Source organism: Meleagris gallopavo, chromosome 15, assembly GCF_000146605.3.
Source record: "Meleagris gallopavo isolate NT-WF06-2002-E0010 breed Aviagen turkey brand Nicholas breeding stock chromosome 15, Turkey_5.1, whole genome shotgun sequence".
In the NCBI taxonomy this organism is placed as follows: Eukaryota; Metazoa; Chordata; class Aves; order Galliformes; family Phasianidae; genus Meleagris; species Meleagris gallopavo.
Genome location: NC_015025.2, coordinates 15,807,135 through 15,819,865, shown reverse-complemented (window position 1 = coordinate 15,819,865; position 12,731 = coordinate 15,807,135). Strand labels below are relative to the sequence as shown.

Below are 12,731 nucleotides of genomic sequence, written 5' to 3'. Positions count from 1 at the left end.
TCAACAGTACTTTATTTATTTCTTTTAAAGCAGGTGATTATTTTTTCTTCTGTTTCAGAGTCTTGATTCACTTCCTGCAGGTGTCCTGTCACTTCTTGAGGGAGAATTCACTCACACAGGAAGACATTTGCCAGAAAACATCTGCTGGAGAAGGATATCAAATATTAACCTATAGTTAGATTGCTATTTCGGATAGCAGAAGGATGTAGGTCACAAAGAGTGCAGGATATCGAGAGGCTTATAAAGGACCTCGGTACACAATGACATGACTAAAACAAAAATGATCACTCAGCTATGCCCTTCTCATCACGCCCTGCAGCAGAAAGCTAATCTTAAGAACCAGGTAGTGAAAATGCAAGTCTTCTGTGGTTTCCTTTCCTCAGAAGTTTGGATTAAAGATCCCCAGTGAAAGCATTTTCAGAAGGCGAGGCAGGCCATTTACCTCAGTACCTCCAAAAGAGTGCTTTTTGAAAGCTCTCGGGAGCCCAAAAATAAATGGATAAACAAAAATTTAAAACAAAGACACCACATCTCCATCCTTACATGCAAGGAGTTAAGAAAGGTCTCCAAAATTATTATTTCAAATTCCAAATCATAGAATGACAGAATCAAACAAAGAAAAGCCTCTGGAACAAGAAGGTTCCACGTGGTCCCTATAATAAATGAAAAAGTTTCATACAGAAGTAAAATGAAGTTCAATGAGAACAAATTACAGGTGACACAGCTGATGCTTAAATACTGGCACTGTGTGAGCACACAACGAAGGGAAGTGATCCTCCTGGTGACTCAGCAGGAATTCCAGAGGATATTACAAATCCTGGAGGTCAACAGAAAAGCCCACTGTAAACCAGTATCTTTGCTAAACAGAACAGGAACACAAATAAATTGGCTGAAGAACTGTTTTTACACACTATCATCACCAGACAAAGCTGTAAAACACTGCACAACGCTTGTTCCATGTAACATGTTCCTGTTGCAGAACAGAAATTAAGCAGAGTCGTAAGCAATTTGCAGCTTCTAACAAAGAGAAAGTGCATTTGAAAAATTAAGCCTCGGTTTCAAATTCTGAACAATTTAACAAGCCCAATTTAAAGCTGGGCTTTGTTTGGTCTCTTTATACCACTGTCCCAGCTGCAACTGCTTCAACCCTGTCTTGGGGAAATACAGTGTTATTACAGAATTTCTAAAGGGAGCATCATGTTGCACCCACCATCTGGGAAGCAAACTGTTCCAGGATTTCCTTCCCCTCAGGGAGGGACAGTTAATGCAAGGCCATTATCTGCTGTAAGCAGGAAATTATGCTATCGGGTTTTGACAACTTAAGCCTTTCTTTAAAGTCCCATTAGGAAGGGAGCAATGTTCAAGTTCAGCCTTAAAGAAAAGACTTTCAGGCATTCAGGCTTTTGGAAAACACTCAGGTAGGGCAGCATGCTCAAGTACACAGGAGTGCTTTTCAAAGAGAAATGGTGCGCAAGAATTGAATTTCTTCATGAACTTGGCAGAAAATTCAAAGTACACACAAAATTCAGACAAGTTGTTCTTTTTGGTACACAAGTCAGACTGGCACCGTTTTCTAACCACATTTTGTGACCTTTGTTCATGGTTAGAACATACCACATGTTTCAGGCACGTCACTCATTCAGAAAGACACGCCTGTCAAACACAGCACAAGGCCAAGGTTTTGTTTGTACAATTCAAATCTAATGAACTCAGAATTCTTCAAAGGAAAAACTCAGGAAGAAATGTCAAATATTCCTCTGCTCCCCATCAAGGCAGTCTGGATGCTGTTCCTCTGTAGAAACAGGAGCTGTGTGTGGGATACCGAGAAATAACTGTTCTCTGCTGCCTTGCATTCTAAGAATTCTGATGCAAAGGAAAGTCACTGAATTAAAATGAAACAGAAAAAAAATTCATGAAAGCAGAAAGTTTACCTTTAGTAAATAAAGAGAACTCTGGTTCTGGGGAGAGTGGAAAAAGTATCAGGCATCTTCCTAACCTTTGCATAATTAATAAATCCTCTGAGAAACAGCAGAAATCCTAGATGGAAGAAACACATTTGTGTAGTTAATAAAAATTTTGCTTCTTCAATTAGAGAAGGAGCAGATCAACTCACTGTTAATAACCACCTGAGTTGCTGGGACGCACAGCAGCTGTCTGATACAAGAACTATTCTTGTATCACTGTCACCTCCTCTTTCAATATTGTGCAATCTCAAAACCCATCACAAAATCTTTCATCCAAAATTAGATCTAGTCTTTGGATTAGATCTAGTCACTTCCAATGGAGGGAAAAAAATAACGAAAGAAAGATCACAACTCACTCAACAACAGATACAACATCACTTAGTATAAATTCAGATATTTTTCTCTTCTTTTTTCCTTCCAATTGATAAATGGGACACCACTACCCAGAATTACAACAAAAAGACGGTGCTTATGTGCACCTCTAACACCTAGAATGCATGCAGGAAGAGTACCTGAGGGTTACATTTTGGTTTTACATCTGCACATAATTATTTTAGTAGCAGTACTGTTATGTTTACAAAAGGCCTTGCTGCACTTTACAGAGTTCTAAGTATGCACTCCCTCCCCCCAGAACAAAACACTTACCTAGTACGAGGAACACCCACCAAAGCCAATACTGCCCATCAAAGTAACCAGGAAAATAAGTGGAGAACTGGGAAAAACAAACAAACAAAAACAACCCACCCTAGTTAGAGCACACGACAGCGTCTGTACCTAAATAAATTTTCAAGCTGTCTGCATATGCAGTCTCTGATAAGGAAAATAAAACAGAAAAATAAAATAAAGAGTGGCTTCTTGTCACCTGTGCCACACGCATGTCACAGCAGAGGGCCCCAGCGAGCCGCTCCAGCCATGTGACTGTGTCACTGCCCCTTCCTCCAGCAAAAAAACAAACCTGCAACTCCCTGCCTCTCTTCTCATCGGTTATGGTCACAGTGATCTCACACTTCAGAGAACATTACATTTCCAAAGTACGATGTTCTTTAGGTGCTACAAGTGAGATGCATCACTAAACTGCCTGTAGGGCTTGCTTTGTCTGGACAACTATTTTATGAGCATCAGATCACTGTCAGTGCCCATCACACACATTCTGATGTGGCTCTGCCTGACAGAGATAGCCTTGGGTGTGCAATTTGTGATCTCCTTTATTACAATAATAACCCTATCATATGAACTCATAGACAAGACAGCATGACAATAAAGCTCTGTCCTTGGTGAACAAGAAGCTGAAAATCCATTTCAGTATAAAAAAAGCTAAATTTGCCAGAAATAACATTTACATTTCAGTAAAACAAAAGTGAGTCAGGAAAAAAAACCCAACAGTTTCTGGACAACTTACCCTGACAATAAGGATCCATTTGATAAGAGACAGACCAAATCCAGAAATGGCCCCATACCGTCCTGCAGCTGAAGTAGTCAGACAGAAAGACAGGAAAAATCCAATCCAGTTGAAGAGGAATGCCACTAAGAAAGGAAGAGAAAAGCAGCAGATCAAGTCATCTTTATATTCCAAGGAAAAAAAAAAAAAAGGCATAAAAACCTTAAAAAAAAAACCTAAAAAAACCTTGGCACAATTTTCTTTTTGGTGCCTCATAAACCTAAGTGTGAAAATAGCTATTTTGGGTTGCTGACTTACAAAAATAAGTTGCACCATGTACTTACTGAAGAAAGTTAGCATGAAAATGCCATCATTTCCTATCCTCAGCTGGTCACTGTCATCAAAGTCATCCCGTGTCACAAAGTCCTCCTCCTGCAAATCAAAGGGAAAGGCAACACAAATGCATTTCAGTCAGTCCAATCCATACAGCAAACCCACATCTGCACCTGCTTCTTCAAGACAGGGTCAGCAAAGCACGCAGCCCTCAGGAAGCAGTGTGCAATTGAGGGACACAAAATGCTCAGTTTACACTCAAAGCAACTCCTTTTGGGGAAAATAGTCCTCAATCTCAGAAGGCTACAAATGCAAGCAGAGAAAACCCCAAGGCATGCTATATTAAATCCTTAGCAGTGTTTTTATTTCTTTATCTTAATACAGGCATGTTCTTGTCCTCACTAAAAGTATTCCCCTACTCATCAGAAAAATTACACTTTTCATCTCAACAAGTAATTTGGCTTTCATAAAGAACTATAAGGAACTGTGGGCATTTAATGCTATTAGGGGTGGGGACCAGGATGAACAGAAGGCAGCGTTGACAAAGGAATTTAAAAAATGAAAAAATGTATTCTGATGGGGGAATGGTTTTCTCATCCTTGCATCAGCTAGACTGCCCTTTGGTAAAGTCAGCTAAGTAAGCAGCAGGAACACTGAGAGTAGATACATGAGATGGCTGAATAATTAATCCTAAATTCCTTTAAAAAAAAAAAAACCCACAACAGTACACAGAGATACAGTACACCACCTCTGTCAGCTGGCCAAACTAATCTGGATAGCATTACTTCATAGCTGCCCAGAGGAAAATTTAAAACCTCACACCTCAGAACTCTTGGGAGTGTGTAATACCACTGCCCTAAAAGGCTGAAAAACAAAAGGCAGGACACTTGATAAGCAGGACTTAAAAGAGAAATCCTACACAGGAGATGTGAAGGACATGCAGGCAGCCAAGTGTACTCACTCTTCCAGGAACCAAGGGAATTGTGGCTTCAGCCTTGGTTCTCTCTGCCTCATCGTAACTAGGCAGTGTTGTGGCCACGTTGTAAGATGGAGGCTTCGGAAATCCTGACTCATCCTTGTAGTCAAAATAAGCTGCAAAGCAAAAGTTATACAGCAGGTAACCTGTCTGCTCCTTAACTCCATGCTGGGAGCAAAAAGCATTTCAGAAGCATTCAGACCTCAGTATCCTGACTGTTAAGCTCTCATCCCCACCCTTTTAGCCTCCTGCCATCCCAGAACAAAAAGTGAAAAACACAGGAACATCTCATCTCATACACAGTAATATGCAGAGCACTACTCTAACAAGCCCAGCTCTACTTATTTTTAAAGCAATGACACATGCATCTCTCCTTCAATAAAACAGAAGTAGTTTTATTTATGAATCCCAAACAGTCTGAGTGAGTCAAAAGAAGAATCGCTCTGAGCCTCAGATTGCTGGCAAGCAATGTTTCCAGAGAAAGACTCCTAACAGTTTGTTTTTTTTATGCAGGGAATGGTCTGGGACAAAAATCAAAGCACATTTCTGAGCCCCAATCTCTTAGGCACACCAAGGAATCAGAGCTAATAGGGGCATCTTTACAATGAGCGTGCTGGGGCAGGATATCCAACAGTCAGCTTTACAAACAGAGCCCTCCAACTTCTAGCCAAAGCTGGCTGGCTTTTGGAAATACTGACTCGCATCTGATTCACAAATCTTCTTTAAAGTTGACTACAGAAGTTCTGGAGGGGAAAAATGAAAAGGTTTACCTAAGTTAAAACACACCGATACAGAACCAGCACAAAGAAAAACTCTTTTGCTCAAAGCTGTTATGAGCTGTATGACAGCATGATGATTCAGAAGCATAACCTTACAACCAAGTTCTTAGTTACTGAAAACTGCAGAAATCATGAATTCTTTAATCCCTTTTAAGTAACAAATCCTTTTTGGAAGGAGTACAGTAGCCAAATAACAAGAGGGAACCACAAAGCCTCACAGCACTTTGATTTTAACTGCCTTCAATCAACTCAGAACGCTGTGCAATGTAACTGAACAGCACTTTATAGGATGACATCAGATGAATGCAGCCAAAATGCATATTCTAAACCACAAGTAACAATAGCGTCCTTGGATCAATTCTGATCCTTTGTCGCCTTGGTAAGGATAATGCAATGCCATCTGTCAATATGGAGAACAATTAAGGAGGTAGGAAAGAAGAGCAGAGCAAACCTAACTCTTTCCTCTCCGCTGCACTTACCTGTGTTCTCTGCAGAAATGCTGCTGTAGGGCGGAGGGGCATCACTGACCACTGGTGCAGCCTCACCTGGCTCCTCTTCGTTCTGCAGCTGAACAGACCACAAGAGAGGTTAACTGGGTGCCCCACGATCTGGGGAACTGCCCCCGAGTTTTAACTGCACGTGGCAGTCTCCTCTGGAACAAGACAGCTCTGTGGCATCGTGGAGCATTCGAGCAGTTGCTCACTTTGCTCCAAAGAGCTCCCAGTTGACCTAAAAGCACATTAAAATGATTTCATACCCTCACAGCATACACCTTCCCAGTACCTCTCCATTTCCCAAGGATCCTCAGCTCAACAGTTTAAGAGCTGCAACTGCATGTGCTTTAGCTGAGGAAATAACAGGAGACAAAAGATTGCACTGCTGCCTCTGGTTTGTAGCAGCTACAACACACATGTAAATACGACTCTGACAATCTCTCCTCACCCCTTCACACTGTATGACTTCAGAGAAGATTGTGTGCTTTGTGCACCGTGCTTCCCACATTCCCACAGCTTGGTATAAATACCCCTGCAGCTTATCAGCAGTACAGCATCCCCTGCTTGAAGCAGGTACGCCAACTCCAGCTTTGATCAGAGAAGCTGACGAAGGCAAACCAGATAGGCTGAAAACAGAACACACCAGGACAGAGTTTACGAATCAGCTGCTACCCGACTTATTTTCTTGTTCCACTTCTCATCGACAAAGAAATTAACTTTTCACACAGAAAGACAATTCATTTCAGAAAAGCATGTTGGGACTGAGCCTTCACAGGGGGATGCCATCACTGCTACTCCAGCGCTAAGCAACAGCAGCTCCTCCCATAACATCTTCAGCCACTCCTCCTGCACACTGGCACTAATGTACTTGAAGCCATTTGCTTTTTTCTCTTTGGAGAGACACTTCTGGCATCTTCTGAAGTTGGCACACAAGTCCTTGCCAAGCACTTATTGCTCAGGGAGCTGGCAGTTCTGTTCTGCTTGTACAGCTTACCAGGAAAACAAAAAAAACAGCCCACGTGTGTAAAAGAAGGTCTCACTTACACCTAACTGCACTGCACCACCTTCTTTTTCCTTCTGATAGCTCAGATCAAAGGCTCAGACTACATCCACATCCTCGGTGAAAGTCAGAGCCCAAACCTCTTCAGTTAGATGCAATTCATTGGACACCTGCTTCCCAACAACTGCATGAACTGCGTGACACTCCATCCCAGTGAGCAGAAGAGCATCCATTGCTTGGCCTTCCCAGCCACCAACTGGACAGCTGCACACGTTGGCCAGTTGCACGCTCGTGTGCACATGGAACAATTAACAAGGGTCCAAAGGCTGCTGCCACCTCCCCACTGACTGCTGCGTCACGCGGGAGAAGGCAAGCTGGACTTACTGCCAGCTCCAAACCACCACAGCTCAAGTAATGACATAAAACACGCAGTTACTTCTACTTCTTAAAATTGAGCTAGAGGCTCTCTAAGGTAAGCAGTTATAGGAAACAGATTTGCCTTTTAATGGACAAGGTACACAAATGCCTTCCAGCCTTTTTAATGATTCCAGGCATCTAAAATTCAACTAAGTGCTTATTAGCAAAACAGTGAGGGTTCATGTGACAGGAAGAATGAATCATCAGGTCTCACGTGGCACAACAGGGCCCTGCTGCTCTTGCCTTGCATTTTCCATCCAGGCCGGGGCGGGCACCCAGCACCGTGCTGTGGGGGGGCTGCAGGCAACCTTCCTCTGCGCTGCTGCTGGAAGCCTTCAGATCCCAGTGGATCTGACTGAAGCTGGCTTTGACCGCAGTCTGTTTTGCTGAGGCTGACAGTTCTTTCTTTACTTCTCAGATGGAGCTTAGCTTTTAAAGTGCGAATCTCCCATTTGCTGCATTAAAAGTAGGCCGTATTTACAGCAATGTACGCACTTACTAAAACAAGAGCTTGGCTGAGATTCGTTTTTCGTCTGATTACCAAGTGCCAGGAAGTTGTCCCTGAGTCTTACCCTGCTCCATCAGACAGTTACTTCCCAACCAACAAAAGCCACCAGCAGTGCAGCTCCGAGCAGGGTGCTGCTGCTGTCCCACTTTGCCAGTGCAAATACGTGCAGCACAGCAGCACTGAAGTTCTAAACTTAAAAAACATTTATAAATGTTTCCATGCAAATTTGTTTCCTCTTCCAAACTCTGTACGCTCAGCATGCTGCCTGCTGGCATTGCTTTTTTGTTATTAATGTTTGCATGCAGCCCATTTCCAGCTTTGTCTCAGCCACGCACAGTCAGCAATGCATCAGCTCAGCAGTGTTCACTGCATTTCAGTTCTGGTTCGTGTGCTGGCACACAAAGTAGTGCTGCACGAAATCCTACGGAGGAATCCAAGTGAAGGCAACCCTGATCAGGTCTCATTTTTGTTGTTACTATGGTTTCTGTGGGATTTCAGAAAGGCAGCTAATTAGGTTAATAACAACAAAAGAATCAATGTAGAGATATATATATATTTCTAAAGGTGGCAGGGTTGATTTTTCAGAACAATGGAATCACAACCTCTGCAAACCAATACGAGCAATGTTAAATGCTAACTAAATGATCATTAAGGTCCCCTCCGACCTAAGACCAAAAAAATAAAAACCACCTACATCATTACTGAAATAGGGAGTATTCCAGCAGGTCAACTTTCTAATCCCATTGCAACGCCCCTTGCTTTTCTCCCTTTATATCTTCAGCCTTTGGATACAAATAAAAGCTTCTGCCCAGTCCAAAGAAGATACCTCCTTTTGTTCAGCTACATTTCCCGACACTGCTTTGAAATCCTGACTTCGCCCAATCCAGTTTTAGATTCCTCTAACTTAGTATCAGCTTAGTAATCAGCAGGAGTAACAATAAGCTATTAGACAAGCCAACCCACACACACCAACCCTTGGCAGCCCTCTCCTAGAGGAGCAAATAACCCTTCTCTCCCGGAGCTCTGGCAGGTCGATGAACTGCATCACAGCCGCACACGGAGCTCCTCGTTCCTCACGCTGTGTGTCTGGGCTGCAGAGCCGTGCCTTGCACCATGCTGCATGCATCAGGCACTGCTCAGCACAGCTGCTGCCCTCCAAAATACCACCCAGGGCCACCAGGGAGCTGCTCCTCACCGACTCACCACAGAAACACCCCAAGGCTGCGAAGCACTGCTCCCATTCCCCACCTCTGCTCACCCAGAGCGCCGTGCCGCTTTGCCCAAGTACCAACAGCACATCAGCCAGAACCACCTCTGCTGGGACCGTCCCTATGTCTGCGCGTTCGATGGCTCGGTACACAAGAAGCTGGTTTCCATCTGAGGGAGCAGGAATTACCTTTCATGCACCTAACAAAGCACAAAGCCTTGCTGCAATTTTTAGGACCACATTAACATCCTTCTGGACACTAACAGGTCACAGAAAGAATTCAGCCCAACGAAGAGTCCAACAAAATACTGATACCTAAGATAATATTTAAAACAGACATCTGCCTGCAAGGCTGTATTCTGCTGCTGCACAAGGTTTGCAATGACACTGGACCGTCGGTGTAGCACTCTCTTTCCCAAGTCCTTTAACCTTTAGAGAATGAATTTACTTTAATTCTATAACTACATTTTTACACAGAATCACCAAAATCTTCCAAACCCACCTGAGAGTGTGGCTGCCTGCAGAAGCTGCTGTTTCAGAACAAAGCAGTATCTACCTACCAAGAGCCAGCTGGAACACGTGCTGCGTTGCACAGAGGCAGCACAGCTTCACCCCAAATCCTGGCTCCCACCAGGTGCAGAGCAACACGAGCAGCAGAGTGAGAAAACTCTGTGACTTATTTCTAGAAGACTCTACTGCTCTTATGGTCAAAGGACACCTCAGTTCTACTCATCTACGTGCACAAAAGGAAAAAGAAGAAAACAACCTGTCCTTTCTTTATTTCCTTACCATTCTTACCAATTGCAGGTATCTTCAGGCAGCACATCTTCTGCAAGCAAAAAACAGCTCCCAAGGAGATGAACAGCCACTGATATCACTAATTCTATCTGCTAATGTTTCAAGATATGGGATATTCTGCACACCCACTGCAACTGAAAAATTAAATACGAGCCTAATGTAAGCACAAGCTGGCAACTGATGTCTCCTTTCCTATTTCACTTCAGTCTTCCCAGGCAGAACGCAAGCACTGCAGTCCTCTATGGATTCCAAATGTACTCTCCTATCTTAGGCAGCATATTTCTTCTGCAGTTCCACCAAAAGAAAGCCAAACAAACGGAGAAATCTTTCTTCTTTACATTTCCCATAGACATCTCCCATAACAAAATGATTCACGATCCATGTAAGCCTTCAACAAGTGGAACTGGAAGAAATACCACTTAAAAAGGAATATGTTAGTATTATTTAACACACCCACCATTTTCTAGGTGGGTTTACATTACTCATATACATCACATATATCTTCAAATGCCTCCAGTAAAAAGCAGTTAACACAGAGTGTAAATAAACCTATTAAAAGCCTAAGTGTTTTTTCCAGAACAGAAACTACTTTCAGCTCTAAGCACAAAACACAGCTCTGCCACTGAACTCACAGTCCAGGGGATATGCTCAAAAGGCTTTAAGCCACCTAAACCCAGCAACATCCTGCACAGCCTTCCCAAAAGCAAGTGCAAACTGCAACGCCATCAGCCCCAGTCCTTCTGGGACACAGACTGCTGCGTGCTGCAGCCTGCCCTGCTCCCCAGCACCCCGTCCCACCTCTCACACCCTGCACCGAGGGACAGAACCAGCCGCCCTGCTGCTGCCCAGCTCCACATACCAGCACAGCAGGGCACACGTCCTTCCATGGCTTTTGCCTTAGCTTCTCCTGCGCTCCTCAGCACGCTCAGCCAGACCACCACAGCACTCAGAAGCGTAATCGCAGGCTATTTTCTGTTAGATTACCTAATGCCTGAATAAAGCACGAGGGCTGAAGATTACAGAAAACTGGCTTTAGAAAATAAATCACGTGCCGTAAGCACCCCTTTAACAAAGCACATACAGAGGAATAGACACAGGTGGTGGAACAGGCTGCTGGGGATGCACAGCCCGTGCGCCCACATAGGCCTGCAAGGAAGAACGTGCGGGTTTTGAACTCAGATGCTCATTTATTTCTGTTGTCCTCTGTGCTCAGTATCCTTTTTTCTGTTTTTTGAGAACGCACACACTCAGGGGATCCCAGCTCTCATGCTCCGTTCCCACACACGTGGATCCATGCACAAAACCCTCACGGAGACAGATGTCAAGCCGCCACACAGACAGGGCAGCACATTCAGCTGCAGAGGAGCTGCCCAATTATGGGTCAACCGCCACCGATGCATCACCCCCTCCCAAAAATAAAAGTTCAAGATTGATAATTTTCAGTTCTCTTTCACTGCTTCATGCTCCAGTAACTTAAAAGATTAAATGAGCGTATTGGCAATTTCCACACACTGCCTACACTTACAGATCCTGCATTCAGCTCCAGCCCTTACAGCTATCAATTCTTCACACATACTCCGCTGGCAGAAATTTGTCAGTTGGACATCTGTACACGCAGTGAGATTCATTATCTAAAAACCTCAACATGTTCACGTTGGAGAGGTTCTCCCACTCTCTCTAAACATCAGCTCTACATCTCCAGTTTCACAGCATGCAGGGATTCTCTGGAGCAGGACAAGCATAAGGAACCAATAACATGCTTGACAACAACATGAATACCAGAGTTCTGACAGAGGGCAAAGGGGGAAAAAAAGCAACTTTTAAACAGCCCAACAAAGTAATTCCATCTGTATGTTTCTCATTCTGCAATCAATTACAGCTGTCTTTCCCTGGGACCTCATCTTTAGCAGAACAAATCCTCTGGGGCGCAGTCTGCCTCTCTAATCTCTGCTGTACCACGCAGAGCTGTGCTCTACAGCAGTAACAGGGTCTGTTATGTGTCTGCCCCACGTGTGAGTGAGATCTGGTGAAATGACAGCTTTCCACATTTCTCTTAAGGGAATCAGCAGCGTTCTTATCGGTGAGGTCAGGAGTATCACCGAGAACAAGGCAGCATAAGCTGAACGATGCTCCTGTCACATATCTCCATGAGCTCAAGACGACAGGACACAAAACCAGACCCCTTTGTAACTGACATTTACAGGGAGGATTCTCAGGGCCGACGGACAGGCAGTTGTCAAAGAAACCTGGTTATTTGTAGCCAACAAGGCTGAGAAGAGCAACAACGAAAGAGATTTGTCTTCGTGAGTGAAGACATTTGTGTTCTACAGGAAAAAAACCAGCAAGTTTTATTAAACTTCTAGCGTGCCAAAACCAGTGACATCCAGCTGCAAGGCCGAGCCCAACACTATCCTAAGAGAAACTGCACCCGGGACTCTGAGGAGAGCACACAGCCACCGAACGGCATCAGCACACAGCCACAGCCCAGCGGCTTCTCCGAGGAGCACCAACAGAAGACAGCAGCCCACACTTCTGGGCATTTCTCTCCCTCACCGTGAGCTGTGAGGTCTCCGCTCCGCAGGCCGTAGAACAGGGCCGGGCTCGCACCGCCCGCTGCTTCCTGCGGCTGGGATGGGCTCCCGTCCTACGGGAGGCAGGGAAGGAAGAACGCACCGAGCGCAGCCGGGAGCGCTGCAAGCACGCAATCCGGCCTAGGGGGATTTCAACGCAGGCCGAGAGCACCGCGCCGAGCACGCGAAACAAAATTAACGCTCACTCACTCCAAGACGGTACAGAACGACCTCACCGCCGGGAAGGACCCGCGCGGAGCCGGCCGGCCGCAGCACGGCGGAAGGGCGGCATCCCGGCAAGGTCACC

General features: G+C 44.7%; 1 protein-coding gene across 1 annotated transcript; it reads right to left on the bottom strand.

The window, feature by feature from the left end:
- Positions 1-6,018, bottom strand: NDFIP1 (Nedd4 family interacting protein 1; the record flags this gene model as incomplete). Its single annotated transcript, XM_010719231.2, has 7 exons — positions 1-141; positions 1,932-2,037; positions 2,610-2,676; positions 3,364-3,488; positions 3,687-3,774; positions 4,637-4,767; positions 5,910-6,018. Coding segments are annotated over 6 exons (624 nt in total), but the record flags the coding sequence as incomplete, so codon positions are not given.
- Between the last annotated feature and the right edge of the window lie 6,713 nt (positions 6,019-12,731).